The sequence below is a fragment of the Lethenteron reissneri genome, chromosome 57 (genome assembly GCF_015708825.2).
Source record: "Lethenteron reissneri isolate LAM-NWPU_2019-01 chromosome 57, ASM1570882v1, whole genome shotgun sequence".
In the NCBI taxonomy this organism is placed as follows: Eukaryota; Metazoa; Chordata; class Hyperoartia; order Petromyzontiformes; family Petromyzontidae; genus Lethenteron; species Lethenteron reissneri.
Genome location: NC_083835.1, coordinates 2008855 through 2026765, shown reverse-complemented (window position 1 = coordinate 2026765; position 17911 = coordinate 2008855). Strand labels below are relative to the sequence as shown.

The window sequence follows — 17911 nt, the reverse complement described above, 5'->3', positions numbered from 1 at the left end:
CAGTAAGATACTCACATTTGTTCTGTTTTCGTATAAAATGATGAATGATGATGATAAGACGAGATGGAACAGCATATCGTGTACATATCATTTGGCGAATCGTGAAGTGTCCATTCCTACACATACAATTCTACTACGCGCGTGTCACCCGAGTAAAACATGGCAAGTTGGGCAAACGTTGACCAGACTTTGGCATGTTTACTGGGATCAGTATAACAATCAATTTAATCGTTGAAGCTATGCATCGATTACAATCCCTACTGATTGGGGTCGTGGGGTTCAGTTAACCAGTGCTGATAGCTACATTTGGCATCGCAATCAGGACAAATTGAGAACCGCTGTTAAATTGCGTTGAATAAATGTATTTTATTTGTTACACGTGCGATGGTGGCGGTGATGATGATGATGATCCCGTTCAGCAAGTTGCCCAACTGTTTGTCACGGGATAATTCGCGATGCTGCGTGAGCACAGCAGCAAGGACAAGACAAAAAAGCAACAACAACAAAAATCACGATTTAAAGCTTTCGTGACTGCAGGGATTCATCTTCCTGGTTCTTTCGGTAAAGTCACGTAGAAGGAAATAATAAAATAATAAAAATAAAACATTAAAAAAGTATATATAATGTTAAAAATGTTTTCTTTTATTATTTCCCTTCTACGTGACTTTACCGAAAGAACCAAGAAGAAAAAAACAAAAACCACATCAAGGAATATTACACAACTAGCAGACGAGGTGTAGAACGCTCGTAAACGGAGCGCACGGCAATTTCAAAGCGTGGTAAAGCATTCTCTCACTTCCTCGTGTGTGTTTGGGGTTGTGCCGCGGGCGTTGTCCGGCTCCCAAGATTCTCCGTTCAGTTCCACCGAAGAAGCTCCCTGTTCGTGGACGTCGTGTGTCTCCGAACGGCACGCGTAGCGGTCACAACCGGGAAAACTAATCGGAGAGCACATTCACTCACCGCTTTGGCTGCCTTACAGTCTGACTCGGCACTTTATTTATTATTCTGATGAATCGGCTGGCGTTAAATATATGAAACCTGCTGGGTCGAGGGCTTGGCACGGAACATGTTTTTTTTTGCGCGCTGGTTTTTGATCAACAGAACGTCTTGGGCTCGGCCACCACTCGGCCTCGTCGTCACAGGCATCGGGCCAAGGTGACCGCTGCCACGTGGGGCAGAGCACGTAGACTTCAGCTGGCCCACGCTGTGCCATCACAGGGTCCTCTCTGTATTGGCAGTGGACGGAGGCGCGCGCCATGAGTCACGGATTTCAAAAGAGATTCCACCAGAAGTGCGAACCACTGCTGGCGCCGTGCGTGGGACTAGACCACTCCTCCCCGCAAAACAGTTTTGGACGTATTCTTGGTTCTTTCGGTAAAGTCACATAGAAGGGAAACGATTAAATAATGAAAATAAAACATAATAAAATTCTCACAACGTTTCGGCCTGAGGACGGCTGCTTGTGTTGTGGCCGAAACGTCGTGAGAAATTTATTTTGTTTTATTTTCATTATTTTATTACTTCCCTTCTACGTGACTTTACCGAAAGAACCAATAATATGAATCCCTGCAGTCACGAAAGCTTTAAATCGAAAAGTTTTTTCACGTGGCTAAGAGACAACCACAGCACACACCCAGACACGTGGCGAACACACCAACACATTCACACGGAACACATGCACACGCTTAGCAAACACCATCAACTAACTCACTTGCCAACCTGCACTTGATTTAGGAAGTCACCGACCTACACCAAACCATCCACGCAATCACGCAATCAGTCATTTATCAACATCAACCCAAACGTTAATCCACACCAATTCATCCATCCGCCCACTCACCGACTCAAACACTCATCCACTTATTCGCTTATTTTCTTACTCACCCACCCATAGCTCCACTCATTCACTCACCCACCCACACCTCCGATTCGCACGCTTGGCTGACAGTAGGGTGCGAAAGAAGTTCTGCATACATGCGTACGCCCACTACTCTCTGCCTGGATGTGTTGGCTCGCAATGCCACCGTTCACGAGACGCGGGCTGCGTTCATTCTGAACGGCGTCCGTCACGCACACGTGGGAGGAGAAGCGCCGTCAACCTCTCTCGCTGGAGGAGTGGGGGAGGAGGAGGGGGAGGAGGAGGGGAGGGAAGAACTACGGCTGACCCCGGGTATCGCAATCAAGCGGGGGCGAGGTTTACTACCTCTCGCTGGGGTTACCTCACCATCACCCTCCCAATCATCACCACCACCATCACCCTCCTCCCAATCGTCACCACAACGTCCATTACCACCACCAACGCTCCCCCCCAATCATCACCACCACTCTTCTCCCATCATCATCACCACCACCCTTCCACCATCACCACCACCCTTCCCCATCATCACCACCACCCTTCCCCCATTATCACCACCATCAACTCTCCCCCCCAATCATCATCACCATCACCACCACAGGCGTAGTAACAAGAAGACAACAGCAGAAGCGGGATCAAGCGCAGCGCAGCACGAAGAGCAGCAGGAGCAGCACGAAGAGGAGCACGAGGAGCAGCAGCAGCAGCAGGAGGGTCGCGATGCCGCTGTGCGCGCGGGCCGCTGTGATGGTGGTGGCGGCTCTGGCCGCGCTGCTGGTGGGACGAGTTCGCGCCCGGGACCGGGAGTTCCACGTTGCTGTGCGGGAGGTGGACTGGGATTACGCGCCCGGCGGTGGCAGCGGCGTGTCGCCGGAGCAAGGGTAAGCCGGGCTCCAATTCGTTCAGCAATTCATGTGTTACCGTGTGTCTTTATGAATGACTCATCCTTTTTATTTCTAAAGTCGGGTATTTATCATTCGTGAACGCAATCATGTACAGTCAATTAGCATTCACCAATGAACACGTTCAAACATTTATAAACCATAATATAGGGGTTTTTTGGGGGTTCGATCGCGTAAATATAAATGCGTCGTTAAATCCGCCACCACCCGACACGGCCAATTAGTTGGGGTCGTCGCGTAAACAAAACGTGCCAATTCGTTACTCGTACAGCACGCCGGTTGTGTGTTCGAGTGCAAATCCACAACATTTACAATCTGAGTACCCCTATCATCCCCCGCCGCCCCACCCCGCCAGCCATTCATTCACATAAATGGAATGTGCCATCTATTCATATTTTTTGGGAGATCTGCAATCCATTGATTCGTATTGACGTGGCGTGCCATCCATCCATTCATATTGAAGAGATGCGCCACAGGTCCATTCACTTAACTGCCCTGCCTCCCACAACCTCGCTTCAGCACTAAAGGGCATCCGGTTCGTGCACTTCTTTAGAAAAGTGTGACGCACATAGAAATGCAAAAATATAAAAACGTTGCGAATGTTCATGCAAATCTTCTCGTGCGGTGATTGACGTGAGCCGAGAGGGCGGATTTAATTCGCCTCGTGCAGCGTGATACACACACACACACAGGCACGATTGTGCATTCATGCCCTGAGCATTGCATTTCATTCGCCGTGTATTCTGGCAACTCGCTTCACGTGACATTTAGCCCGCACTGGTTGTTGTTGTGGAGGTGGAATTTGCCTGGCAGGAATTAGTTTCGTGGGTTTTTATTTTATTTTGAAACCAAAGACTTAAATAAATGGGCGTAACGTGGTTGGCATGGGGACCTTGAATCTCATCTTGAGAGTTCGTAAAGTATACGTCTTGGTGGCACACCGGTGCATCATAACAAACCGGCCCTCCATAAAAAAACAGTCTGACGATATTCTTAGGTTTTTTCGGTAAAGTCACGTAGGTAAAAAATTAAAATTAATAAAAGTAAAATAAAAAAAATCACGACGTTTCGGAGGCAACACAAGCTTCCCTCTTCAGTCTGACGATGTCGCCGTTGCCCATGAGAGAGCTGCCGACTCCTCCATCGGAAGTTGCACTTCGTTTCAGCAGCTGCGTTCCCGTTCGAACACGTGGTGGCAACACGACCAGTCGCCGATCTCTTGATCCCGCCGTCCGCCAGGAAATTATCGTGGAAGAAATGAATCGAGGAACCAACCGTCCGACCCAGGCCCAGGGCACGAGGAGTCAAATCTCGCTGCCTTTTGGAACACGGAGCCAAGCCGATCGTTGTCAGGCCTGGGTGCTGCTATACGGCAACAGGCTGTGAAGCTTCTTCGTAATCGGCCGCTGAACACATTCCTGCGGAGGGAGCTGGTAGGAACGTTGGGTTGCTCGGTCAATGGCCAGGGTCAACGGCGGCGTGGTGTATTCTGCAAATATGCCCGACTGTGAGGGTGGGCACAAGCCGGCGTGAGTAGGTTAAACGTTGAGTTTTATAAGGGCACCACGGGGTGACCAGCCACTCCCCTCCCACGCCCCACCCAGCCCCACCCTCCCCACCCAGCCCCTCCCTGCACGACGGACGGACACAATAATCCCCTGTGGGCTGGTGTAACCAGGAGGTTCCTATCAGTATCAACGTTCTTCTTCCAACCACTTCGACATCACGAGAATCGATCTTGACCGCACCACCCTGCAAGATTTTATGACTGGGGGTTGCGAATCTAGGGGAAAATAAAATAAGAATAGGTTTTATTTTCCGTACTTTGATACTGGTCAAAAGGTCCCACGATATAGCTATTTACCCGAGCTACACATTTTCTGATTTCTACATTCACTTTGTAATCTGCACCTTTTTGGCGTTATTTGGTCTGACGCTGTTGAGACAAGGCCCTATCGAAAGCTGTCTCTGGTGTAGGCCAATCGGTTTCGAAACAATGCACGTGCGGTTAATGCACATGTGATGCCTTGCAAAAGGTTTTTATTTGGTGTTTGAACATCCTACCACCTCCTGTTTTATTGCCAGAAAGGGATAGACACCCATTCTTATAAATGATGAGTTGTATTTTTATTATTATTATACCACGTGGGAGGTGGAAACCCGAGCACGTGAAGAGGATTTGGCGGGGTGTTCGATCCCCATACAGATGGAAACGGATGGCGATTAGTCCACAGGGCATGGCACCTCAACGCCCACAGGATGAGGGGAGTTTCACGGCAACTGTGCGGTGAGCCACCAACCCTGGCTGCTGCCACCACCACCACCACCTCCACCACCACCACCACCTCCACCACGACCACAATGCTCGACTGGAGGCAGCCGCGTGCGTAGCCGCCACCGCCCGCCACCAAAAGTGAGGCGATTAAAGAACGCGTTCTTAAAATCAACGAGTGATGATTCATATAAATATTGATAATTACATTTCATACAGCGTCGTTCGTACGATTCCATCTCAAAACGCCTTACAATAATCGCACGGTGACGTCGTAGATGACATCATTGCATCGCTGGAGATGAGGGGTTTGTTTGACTGAACAATAATTATATGCCCAATGGTTAAACAGGAGCGCTTTGTGTGTGTTTTTTGCGTTTAAACAATGGGATTATTGTATCTATTGTGCGACTCGGTAATTTATTTATGTAAATTTTGGTAAATTTCCCCAAACTTTTTGTCTCGCCCCGAATGTGTCGTCACGGGAACAAAGTGTGATCCGTGTTAGAGAACGGTCCACGGAAGCTGATATCACAGAGCCACGTGCTGAGATCTGCTCCACACGTAGAGGGGGTTGCCCTTTTCCCCACCACCACGGGGAGCAACACGCAAACTCCAAATATACAGCAGCAGCAGGCGTCAGGATCGAACCCGCGACCTCCTGTATACCAGGCGAGGTAGTTCACATCTCCTAGCCACCGTGATGATAATGATGAGAGGCACGCCAAATCCAAATATCCAACAGGCGTCATGGTCAGGATCGAACCCGCGAGCTTCTCTATAACCAGGCGAGGTAGTTCACATCTCCTAGCCACCGTGATGATGATAATGATGAGAGAGAGACGCGCAAACTACAAATATACAGCAGCAGGCGTCAGGGTCAGGATTGAACCCGCGACCTCCTGTATACCAGGCGAGGGAGTTAACATCTCCTAGCCACCGCGGCGCCCCCTACGTTACTTCCACACCGTGTACAGGGGAACCTACCGGGAATGTGGCGGATCAAGGAAAGTGACACGGGTCACCGGATCCTATTATCCCGCGGAGTATACGACTGTTGAACTTCTTTCGCACCGTACATAGCCAGCCGTGCTGATCGGAGGTGCGGTGGAAGGACCACAAACTAGACACCAAAAAGCAGTTTTCAAGTATTTAGTTGTCAAATTAGAATGAATCTGCTCCGCTTATCCGCGGGTAAAAAGTTTCGGATAATAGGTATAGGGCAGCTGATAACGGGCTTTTTTTTCCATGCACGCGCGGGTTTCCCCCATGTGTTCTCCTTGTTTCCCTCCCGCGTGTGAATAAACGCTCATCGCGTTGGCCGAAGACGCCTCCGATGTCGAGGGGGGCACAACGGAGAGCTTGTGAACAATGGTTGACAATCACCGGCTGTGTGGTTTTATTTGTTCCTCGGCGATGGCGAGATGGAATTTGCATGAGCGGCAATGCTTGAGTAACACTAGGCCACGACGCTGGCTAAAGAGGGGGGGGGGTGGGAGAGCGACAACCGTGGAGGGAAATGTGTTGGGGCCCTATTGTTGTTCTGGAGCTATTGAAAGGAACATGATGATGATGATGCAAATTAGGCCATTGCATACCGCACATGGTTGGTAATCACGGAAATCTGTATCATGGTGAGGGTGGTGGGGGGGTCATAGAATCTGGAGTTGAGAAACATTGCCCTGTAATAATAGTTTCAAGTTGCAAGCTGATTTAATTTCACCTGGCGCATGAACCCCCCGACACCAGAATTGAGTCTCGTTCGCAAGCGTGACCTGGGTCGCCAGAAAAAAAACGTAGGAAGCAGAAAACGGCGTAAAATAAAACAAATAGACATCTGAGCAAAAAAAACGTGCATCACAAACGTGAAAGAATGTTAGTTAATTCATAACTCCCGGCTGACACGTCAGCTGGGGCAGATTTATTTCTTTGTTATACTGATCAAAGTACAACTACAAAGATACAGAAACAATAAACAGATATAAGGTGATACTTAAAAAAATAGTAACAATTTTGAGAATGTTCAACGATTTGCAAAAATACCAGAGCCTCCGGGCTCTGCAGACCACCTGGAGAAGATTCCAGGCACGTGTTGGCAATGATGGCGAACAAGTGGAGACTTTTTGAAGCTATTAACATTACATTTGTTATCATGTTATAGTGTATTATCCGTTCTTTTTCCATTAAAAACGATAGTCCCGTATGAGTGTTAAAACATTTTAAAGCATCCTGGAAATGTGTAAAGGGACGAGGATGTACGCAGTGCCGGATTAAGCTAGTGCGGGGCCTGTAGCACGATGTTATAAAGGGGCCCTAAATAAAAAAGAAAAACACGGAAATATTCAAACACAAATTTTTAACTTGCACAGTAAAGTAATTGCATTTTTTCATTCGCTATACAGCCAGATAATACGGCAAATCGCTAACTTAAAGCACCCAGTCGTTCACAAAAGTCGAAGGCGGTATAGTACTATAGTAATAGAGCAAGTGCAGAATCACTGAACCGGAATTGAGAGCTTGAAAGCATTTAGCGCGGGGCCCTTGAAAGTGCAGGGCCCGTTCTGTAGCTACTTGTGCTACTGGGATAATCGGGCACTGGGTGTACGTCCTAACACGAGGGCAGTGGACGAGCTGATGGTCCAGAATAACGACTAAGTAGCAGCCGGGGAATGCAACGAGTCTCTGAGTACGCCCGCCGTGGAGATGGAACGCGATGAGATCGACTCGTGTGTAGGTGCGTGGTTAATGATTCCACCATGGGCATGCGAGAGATGGAGAACGGCTTGAAGGGCAGCATCCGACAGCGGATTGATTGTGACCTAACTTATATGTGCTTTGAACTTCTTTCGCACCGTACGTAGCCAACCGCGCTAATCGGAGGTGCGGTGGAAGGACGGCAAACTAAACGCACACGGCAGTTCTGCAAAAAAAAAAAAACCGAGTCGAAAAGCGCATAGCTCCAGTGGCTTCCCAATATCGGAAGGAAGAGCGTTCCAGACGGCCGCAGAAGCGCATCTGAAAGCGCCGCGCTATGCGGTGAGCGTTTTGTGTTCGATGGTTAGCCGAAAGATGACGATTAATGTTAATGGCTGTGGCTAATGTCTCAACGTGTTTTTCGTGTTTGTGGTCTCTCTCTGGTAGCCGTGATGTCACGAATAACAGCACCTGGTCATGATCGGGATGCGAGGGACTTTGTCAGATCTTGGAAGCCAAGCAGCCTGATCAGAATGAGGGCACTTCTTGGGATTGCCAGGCGATGCGAGCTTGGGGTGTTCGGTAGTTATGAAATGACAGTACGGCACAGGATTTGTGAATTATGCATTCCTAATGGTGGTGGAAATTCCACATACCTATGCTGGGGACCTGACTCTTGTCACGACTCAAATGGTGACCATTCGCTGAGTGCGGGAACGTGATTGTACAGGACATCTAAGTCAGCATGGCCACCAGGTGGCAGAGCATCGCCACGTGGTGGTAGTTTGACACACGAGGGCGATACAGGATTTCCATTTAATTATGATGATCATCATGTTGTTAGTACACTAGGAAACCGTAATTTTTCATGCTCTTCTCACGATCATCCTGTACTCGGGGCACCAAAATCAACCTGCTTTTTTATGCAATGATAAAATAACAAGAGCATATGTTTTGCAATAGTTTTTTTTTACATTCTCAAGTATGTAAAGAATATTCATTTGAATGAATGACATGCTTCAAGAAGCACGCCTTGAAAAGTTATAGTAGTTGTAAATGAGCCGACGAGGTCGGGGTTACATGCCAAAGTTCCTGGGTTCGAATCCTGGTTCCGTCCGCCTGTGATCAGAGCGAGTCCTCGAGTGTAGCGAACGGCGTTTGTGATCTCGGCCCAGTCGTCGCTGATTGCACACGCACACACACAAACTACATCCTGTCATTTTAAAAATTTGGTTTTCGCAAAAGTTTCTTCAATTCCAGCTCTGGTAATTATTAATTAACCATCCTCCTAGCAGACCTTCTAGGCATAGTGCGTATGCCCCCTACCGAATGAAATATATAAAGGCAACTTAATGGATCACATTTCGATTTAAAGCTTTCGTGACTGCAGGGATTCATCTTCTTCTACGTGACTTTACCGAAAGAACCAAGAAGATTAATGGATCACATTTTGACGTCCTATGAGCGACGTCTCTTCCACAGTTCGCTGACAAACAGCCGTGGGGGGGGGGGGAGCAGACTGATCGCCAACATTTCCCGATAGATTCCTCCGCTCCGAGGCACTATGCCGACACTACAGTCCGAGTAGCTTGGGGTTGGTCGGGTGTTGTGTACACGGCAAGTCCTCGTTCACCGCCGCAGTCGCGTTGCTGAACACTGCCGCGTTGAGCGACAACACAATCTCCTCCACAAACAATGTCACGATAAAGTTTGGTCAGGCACGAGGTACGACGGTGGGACAATAACCGAGGGCACGCCACTGCATCGCTGCGTCACTCCGTGCGCTGCGTCACTCCGTGCGCTGTGTCGTACCGCTCGGCCGTGCAGCTCTGCAAATTCGTTTGTCGTCGAGTGCTCAGGAACCACGTCACAACGGGGAACTGTGCCGCGTCTATCGCTGAAACTCGTGCACGGTGTGAACGCCACGCGTAAAGCGAGGACCTGCCCTACAAGCGAGCAAAGTGACGGCAAACGCATTCGCAAACGGGTGCATGGCCACACGCACCGAGTTTTGGGCGTACCGCATTTTTAGTACCTTTATACGCGACCAGGGCACATTCTCTGGCAAGTTATCAATTGGGACTGAGAGCTTTAATTCACGCATTTTTGATGATGCAGACACACGAGCATAGGTTGTGTAATGGGAATTAAAATTTCAAATAAAGTATTTGCCGTCTGGCCAGAGGCGGATATTTCATAATTTTTTCGCGGTGTGTCACGCACGACTTTGTAATATGAAAAGTACCACTCTGCGAGCCTCTGCAAGAGCGTGGGTGCTTTTAATTATACGATGCAGAGGCTGCGGTTATGGGTCGATATGATAGGCATTGCATTATGAAAGATGGAATTGTGTACGTTCATTCAGGAGACCTGTGGCGCGTGAGAATTATGCAAGTCCTCCAGCCTTGGTTACGCTTTAAACCCGTGATACTGAACACCTTTTTAACACGTGGTAGGCTTTCGCGACCAATATCATCCGTAATAGAGTTATTTTTGGGTTGGATCGCATAAATATATAAATGTGTCGTTGAACCCGCTACCACCCGGCACAGCCAACTAGTAAGGGTTGTCACGTAAACATAACGTGGCCAATTCGTCACGAGTACAGCACGAACCGGTGTGTTGGAGAGCCAAGCCAACAACATTTACAATTCGAGTACGACGTTTCGCCAGTAATTACAACTAGCTTCATCAGGCGACGCGATCCAACCCAACCCCCCCCCCCCCCCCCCCCCCCATATTATGGATGATATTGGTCGCGAAATCTTACCACGTGTTAAACCGTTCACCCATGCTTCTTCTCTCGAGCCTTCTTTGTCGCACTCAACATCGAGGCATGCAGTTCGCCCCGCAGGGTGTGTGATCACACTTCAGCCCAGGTGGTACTTGCCTCGTGATTAGTTGGCTCTGCACAAGCCGCCGAAACTTATCATTGCAAGCAAGAAACCGTTTCCTACCCGCGCACCGCGTTTGTTTTATTTCCATCGAAGATACAGCAGTCGTACGTCCAGCCAGGTTGCCGTAGCGAGCACCTATTAAGGCCAGTGGTGCATGTGGCCAGCCAGCAACCACGTCCATCCGTGTCGGCCACGATCACCCACACTGCTCCATGAAGGGTTCCTCCAATTTTCCCTCCGAAGCAAGACTGTATGTTGGGCAGTCCTCGGGCTACGAACGTAATTCGTTCCTGATAACCGTTCGTAAGTCGGAACACAACAATTCACTCCGTTTAAATGTCCACACGGGTCAGTGTTGTGACATGTGTTTCGGTTCAACGAAAATGGAAGCATTGTTAAACTCACAATGAAGATGAAATAGTATACACTTACATGTAATACTGTAAAAAAAGATACAGCATAGAAAATAAAACATAAAATAAAGTAACAAAATTAAAAATATATATTTTATTTTCACTTACCTGGAGCCCTGATTCTGGATTGTAGTCGAAAGTTGGCAATGAGTCACCACAATTGCACACACACGGGGCACACTAAGACACACACACACACCCCAACGATCAAGACACACACACACACCCCAACGATCCCCCATGTAGCCTGAGCAGGCTGTTGGGGCAAGTGCTCTGAATGAGCAGCGCCTATGAAGGCCAGCACGGCACACGAAATTCAAGAAACCTATTATAAGATAGATAAGTGGGCGTCACGGTGGCAGTGTTAGCTCCCTCACCTGGTATACAGGAGGTCGTGGGTTTGATCCGGACCTCCTGTATATGTGGAGTTTGCGTGTCTCTCCCTGTGTCGCGTGGATTTTTTCCAGTTCCTCCGGTCTTTCCCCTCCATATTTAGGATCAACATCACAAGTGTATACTGTTTGGCTGCGATAAATTTCCACATTATGATACGTCACTTTGTTGTGCAATCATTTGTGGCCAGATCGCTTTTGTGGGCCCTTGCCTGGTTAAAGTAGCACGCCGTTTTAGTCATAACTTGAAACTGTGTTGCTTTCATTTGCATTTCACCGCCCCAAAAGTATCCTAAACTTGCCACGATAACTCTCCATCTCTCTCTCTCGCTCTCGTTTGGCCACATCCCCCGCAGGCACGCTCACATGTACCTGTCCCAGGGCCCGGCGCGGATCGGCAGCGTTTACCGCAAGGCGGTGTTCCGCGAGTACACAGACTCCTCCTTCTCGCTCGAGTCTCCCCGGCCGGCCTGGCTGGGCCTCCTGGGGCCCGTGCTCCGAGCCGAGGTGGGCGATGTGCTGCGTGTGAACCTGCGCAACTTGGCGAGCCGCCCCTACGGCCTGCACCCCCACGGCGTCTTCTACGACAAGCGCTCTGAAGGCACGGCGCTCTTCACGCGGGAGGGAGGGGGGGGGGTGCCGTTCTGTTGTGGTGGTGGCGGCTAGGGTGTTCACTCTCAACTGACAATAGGATCATTCGGAGAGAGAAATGTATTAATTACTTAGAAAATCAGCCCGGCTCTTTAAAAAATTATGTCTTATACTATCGAAAGTGCACACGTTTTTACCATGCTTGGTACAAGATAAATGAAACTATAAACTAAAGAGATTTTAATTTTGCCAGGTACGGCCCACCGAGCTGTTAACTTCTTCTTTAAAAGCGGCCTTGGTGTCACAAACGATAGCCCGGCGAATTGGCTTATCAAGGCAGCCAAATACTCGACACGCGTGTCTCTAGTCGAGGGCGGTGGGTTTAGTTGGGGAGGCCATTCGATCATGGGGGTCCATTTTACATCACGCCGCGAGGGCACGGTGTCTCACCGCGTCATTGACGTGCGGCTCTAAACAGGCAGTCCCCGGGTTATGGAAGGGTTAGGTTCCCGAGAACGATCCGAAACCCGAATTTTCCGTACGTCGGAAACTGAACAATTTTCCCCCAAAATCAACAAAATCCCATAGCCGGAAATCTCTGTGCCTCCCCTAGCCGATTTCTCGTTTGTTTTCTCCAAGTACCATATCGCGCTGTATATACGCTCTGAACTTCGTATAATTATTTCATTTCAACGAATATCTACCATAACACTACCCACAATTAAACTAATGGAACATGTACTGTATCCAGTTGTTTATGAATACCACGAAATTTTTTACATGAGTTAATAGAAAGCAGTCACTTCCGAATGTTTGTTTACCGTGCATTAGGCTATGCCTCGGCTTCTCTGATCGCTGTTGGCTGAGACCATGAGCAATTGAAGGGTAATTGTATGAAATAAAGTACATACAGTAAAAAACTCATGAAATAAACTTAAAATGAAGAAAACAAGCAATAGACACACGGAGAAAATATAGTTCTAAGCATAGAGAAAAAAATTACGTAACGCTACAAAAGGAAAAACGTTATGTAACACTACAAAATATTCCATTTACTGAATTTGAATTCTATTGAAGCTCGGGCGTGGTGAAGCTGGTGTTTTGGTGGAGCGAGGGGCAAGGCCCCGGGCCGCCTTACGCGGCATTCATCTGCAACCTCGCCACGCTGCAGTACTTGCGCTTGTGTAACTAACGTGAAAATGTCTACATATTGACGTTTTTTTTACATAATTTACGGGAGCATTTCTGCAAGGTCGGATTTTCCACAAGTCGGGTCTTCCGCAACCCGGGGACTTGCTGTATTTCCCTCGCACTAGAACCCGTGCCAGCCGCGCTCTGCTACCAGTTGACAGGGTTGCCACCCGTCCTGGTTTTTAGAGCATTGTTGATTTCTTAAGATGGTTGTCGTTGGGGAAAATCTTCCCAGAACATTATACACCGCACATTACAAGTCCCTGTCTTTGTCATCAACTCTTCTGCTTCTCCTTCTCCTCCTCCTTCCTCCCCTCCTGGCTGATGGCTTGTGTCTGCGTGTACGGTGTGGCGTGGCGTGCCTTGTGTGGCCGTGCGGTGCGGTTGCTGGGGGTGGGTGGGGGGTTCTGCCCGTGCCGGCGGTCGTGTGTCGCAGGAGCGAGGTACCCGGACGGAACGTCGGGCGACGACAAGCTGGACGACGCGGTGCCCCCCGGCGGGAGGCACACCTATGTGTGGGATGTGCGCGAGGAGTTTGGGCCCACGGCCGACGACCCGGCGTGCCTCACGTGGGCCTACCACTCCCACGTGGATGCCTCGCGCGACATCGCCTCCGGCCTTGTCGGCGCTCTGCTCACGTGCAAGAGAGGTAAATGCCCCGGCCCACAGTGCAGACAACGGGGGGAGTTCACGAGAGCACCCTGGCTGGCACCCGAGTTTCGTGCACACCAGTTTCCTCCCGCGTTGGGAGCCAGAGCGCTGGTAAATTAGAAAATGGGTCCTGAGATTTAGTGAGGCTTTCCTGACAAAAAAGAAAAAGAACCGCCATTTTAATGTAATTTGGGATTGTCGGCAGCAATCGGTTCTCTTTTAAAATAATGTAATGTATGATCTGTTCAACTAGTAACGCTCGCAGTATTCCGCTATCTCCTTGTAAAGAGAGTGAAGGATCCGCAGCCCCGAGCAGGAACCACGGACAAACGTGAAGGCAGCCAAGCGGTGAGCCTGTGCCAACGATTGCCAAAGCTTTGTGCTCCTCCATGTATTAAGGCGTTATCGGGCAATAAATGAGTGCTTACATGTGGGAGGATACCCATGTGTGCGAGGGGGAAACACTCTATCCCATACAGACGAAACAGGTGGGGTCCACATTTTTTGCTGTACTGCCTTCTGGCTGGCAAACCAGAGTATGGGCACCTCGATGCCCACGGGATGGAAGTTTCGCAACATGTGTGTGGTGATCGACCAACCCTCGCTACCACCGCCTCCGCTCCCACCACCGCCACCGCCACCACCTCCACCACGACCAGAGTTAACGCTCTCAACCTGAGTTGGCGAGCGTTCACAACTCTAATCCTTTACGTTTGGTTGGCGTGCGCGCGGTGCAGGCATCCTTGACCCCGTGACCTCCAAGCGGCGAGACGTGGACCAGGAGTTCGTGGTCATGTTTGCCATCGTGAACGAGAACCTCAGCTGGTACCTCGGGAAGAACATCCAGAGGTTCTGTGGGAGCCCTGACAGTGTGGATACAGAGGACGAGGGCTTCGTGGAGAGCAACCAGATGCACGGTACATCGTCACAGCTTCACCAAGCTAATTCGGCGGTCGGCTGCCCTGGGATATCAACGTTGTTGTCGTTGTTTCTAACAAAACCCCACGAAGTCTTAGCCCGCTTTCAGCGAGTAAGTGGGCTAGTGTAGGTTTGTGCGGTTGTTGGTGTAAGCGGCTCTACGTTTGCGTTTTTGGGATGTTGCCGCGCGCCGTTCAGCACGGCATCCGGCTGAACTCTGTTCCCAAAAGAAGCTCCCGGTGGCGCGTGGAGCGAAACGTCGGACATTGACCCTGCTATTTCCACGATGGCTAAATTTATCTCGCGCGCAGCTTGCCATGTTGTTTTATACGGGGTTTAAAAAATATTACAAAAAATAATATCTATAATAATGTCGTTATATAAAAAAATCCTTTTAGTTCAATAGCTGCAGTGCGTGACAAAAAAAATCGTTTCGTAATTCAAAACGGTTTTTTGGCCAAAGAACATCAATCACTTGTCAGGTATTTTGTTCACGTTCTTTGTAAAATTAATGATCGAGTCGCCTCCGGGGGGGAGTGTCTGTCTCTCCCGTTCAACCTCCGTCGCTCGAGCACGGCTGCTAACGCGGGGAATTTATTTTCACATTTCACAATCGTGTTAGCCGAGCACGGCGCCCGGAGGCCAAGCGGCCAGCAACATACGGCACAGTTGAGGGTAAAGTGGATAACAAAAAAGGTGTTTTTTGTCGTAATGAATAGCTTGCGACGAGGGACGGTGGGAGGTAATTCCAGAGATGAGCAGTGCGAGGCAAAAACCAGGGAGAGAAGTGCTGTGACCTGCAGTGTCATGGGTGGGTGGGGTTGGCGGGGGGGCGGAGTGTGGTGGTTGAACGCAGTGTGGATGCCATGAAGTTGTCGGCCTGGTAGAGCGGTCTACCAGGCCGACCCGTGGAGTGAAGCTCACGGCAACGGTAGCCATGGCAACTAGCGATGGCAGAGCGACGAGGAGGTGACGGACTGCCCGTGGGCTAATTTGCCGCTCGTTGCAGAATGTCGCGATTGTAGCGCGGTGCGTGGCCGCCCTCATTTTAACAGCGTGGGTGAATTGCCGTAGAAAACCCCACGCTAAAGGTCCCGCCCGCGTGTGCCGGCATCCGTGGCCCCAAATTTGCCGACGCGCATTTATAAACCAACACTAAATAATTGTGAGCATCCTTTGTGGAGAATGCACAAGCGGGAGGCGGCGTGGATATCTCCCTCGAGCATCCGTCCCTCCCACGTACGAACCAAAACAGAATGGCCCCGCGCCAAGCCGACATCCGGAGGCCTTCATCCAGCCATGGATCGATCCGTGGAGCCGCCCGGCCGATGCTGATCGCCGTCGTGCTGTTTGCCCGTCCTCCCCCCTTCCGCAGCCATCAACGGCCTCGTGTTCGGACACCTGCCGGGCCTGGAGATGTGCGTGGGCGAGCGCGTGGCGTGGCACCTGCTGGCCATCGGCGGGGAGAAGGACCTGCACACGGCGAGGTTCCACGGCCAGACGCTCTCGCTGACCGGCGGCGTGCGCGTCGACACCGTGGGCCTCTTTGCCGCCTCCTTCGCGTCCGGGGATGCCGTGCCGACGGAGGTCGGCGCGTGGCTGCTGACGTGCGGCGTCAATCACCACGTGCACGGTGAAAACTGCCGCTCGCGCCGCTGCCCCCGTACCCTCGCGGCGCACGACCGAATGTCCGGTCGCCGTTTTGCGCAGCGCGAGTGGCGTAGTGGTGGTGCGCGGAACCCCGCGGACGACGCCGACAGCGGCAGCAGCGTGGTCCCTGTGCGTGCCTTGCAGCCGGGATGCAGGCGCTGTACACCGTGAGGGACTGCGGGAGGGCGGCGCCCGCGCCGGCCTCGGGCGGCGAGACACGCCGGTACTTCGTCGCGGCGGAGGAGAGCGTGTGGGACTACGGCCCCAGCGGCGTCGACGCCTTCACCGGGAAACGCCTCGACGACCCCGAAACGTGAGCGTGACGGCGGCCTCGTCGCGGACGCAGCGAACGCGCGGCTCCGGAGCGCTGGCACCCAGCTCGCTTGCTCGCAAGCGTGGGAACTGTGGCGTTTGTGCTCAACCCGGAGCTCTCGCGACGAACTCCGTCGTCGTCTTGGCAACGTTGCCAATGGCTGCGACGCCTCGCGAGTGTGAGGCCTCCACCACGAGGCTTAATCATCTCAATGTACGCACGCGTGCGTGTGCTTGGCCTCAACGTGCACGTAGCCTGGCACAGGCGCTGTGGTGACGTCACCGCCACTTCGTGGTGAATGGCGGTTGTTGTTGAGTTTGAGTCTGTCCCGTCACCTCCTGCCGGCGAGCCTTCGACAATTTACGTGGCCTCAAAGTGCGCACCTAGCCTGGCATAAGCACTTTGTGGTGATGTCACCATGACTTCGCGGGTAACGAAGGTCGATGTTGTGCTACGTGTGCGTGCAAAAAGAAAAAATCTCCCTGTATAGCCTTAACAGACTGTGGGGGCAAGTGCTGTTACCAAGTGGCACCTACAAAGGCTGGCACGGCACATGAGTAGGTGACCAACACCACGCCCGACCGTCTTTGTCTCCCCCCTTTGGCGATGTTTACTACACACCGCACCAGGTATCTGCATTTGAGGTCGAGTCGACCACAGGGAGGCCCAAGACCGGTTTGGATAATCTTCACCGGTGTCGGTTTCGTAGCACAGCGGCACTAACCGGTGCGTGTGTGCGTGTGTGCGTGTGTGTGTGTGTGCGTGCGTGCGTGTGTGTGTGCGTGCGTGCGTGTGTGTGCGCGTGTGCGGGCGTGTGTGTGTGCGGGCGTGTGCGGGCGTGTGTGTGTGCGCGCGTGTGCGGGCGTGTGCGTGTGCGCGCGTGTGTGTGTGCGCGCGTGTGCGGGCGTGTGTGTGTGCGCGCGTGTGCGGGCGTGTGTGTGTGCGCGCGTGTGCGGGCGTGTGTGTGTGCGCGCGTGTGCGGGCGTGTGTGTGTGCGGGCGTGTGTGTGTGCGCGCGTGTGCGGGCGTGTGTGTGTGCGCGCGTGTGCGGGCGTGTGTGTGTGCGCGCGTGTGCGGGCGTGTGTGTGTGCGCGCGTGTGCGGGCGTGTGTGTGTGCGCGCGTGTGCGGGCGTGTGTGTGTGCGCGCGTGTGCGGGCGTGTGTGTGTGCGCGCGTG

General features: G+C 51.3%; 1 protein-coding gene across 1 annotated transcript in view; it reads left to right on the top strand.

Annotated features, from left to right (window-relative positions):
• The first annotated feature begins 2522 nt into the window (after positions 1-2522).
• LOC133357195 (hephaestin-like) overlaps positions 2523-17911 on the top strand; it is a 29213-nt gene continuing 13824 nt past the window's right edge. The window contains exons 1-6 of the mRNA XM_061575025.1: positions 2523-2733; positions 11779-12023; positions 13641-13853; positions 14593-14772; positions 16149-16406; positions 16568-16736. Coding sequence (XP_061431009.1) covers positions 2573-2733; positions 11779-12023; positions 13641-13853; positions 14593-14772; positions 16149-16406; positions 16568-16736 — 1226 coding nt within the window. The 5' untranslated portion in view covers positions 2523-2572. The remainder of the gene's footprint in view (positions 2734-11778; positions 12024-13640; positions 13854-14592; positions 14773-16148; positions 16407-16567; positions 16737-17911) is intronic.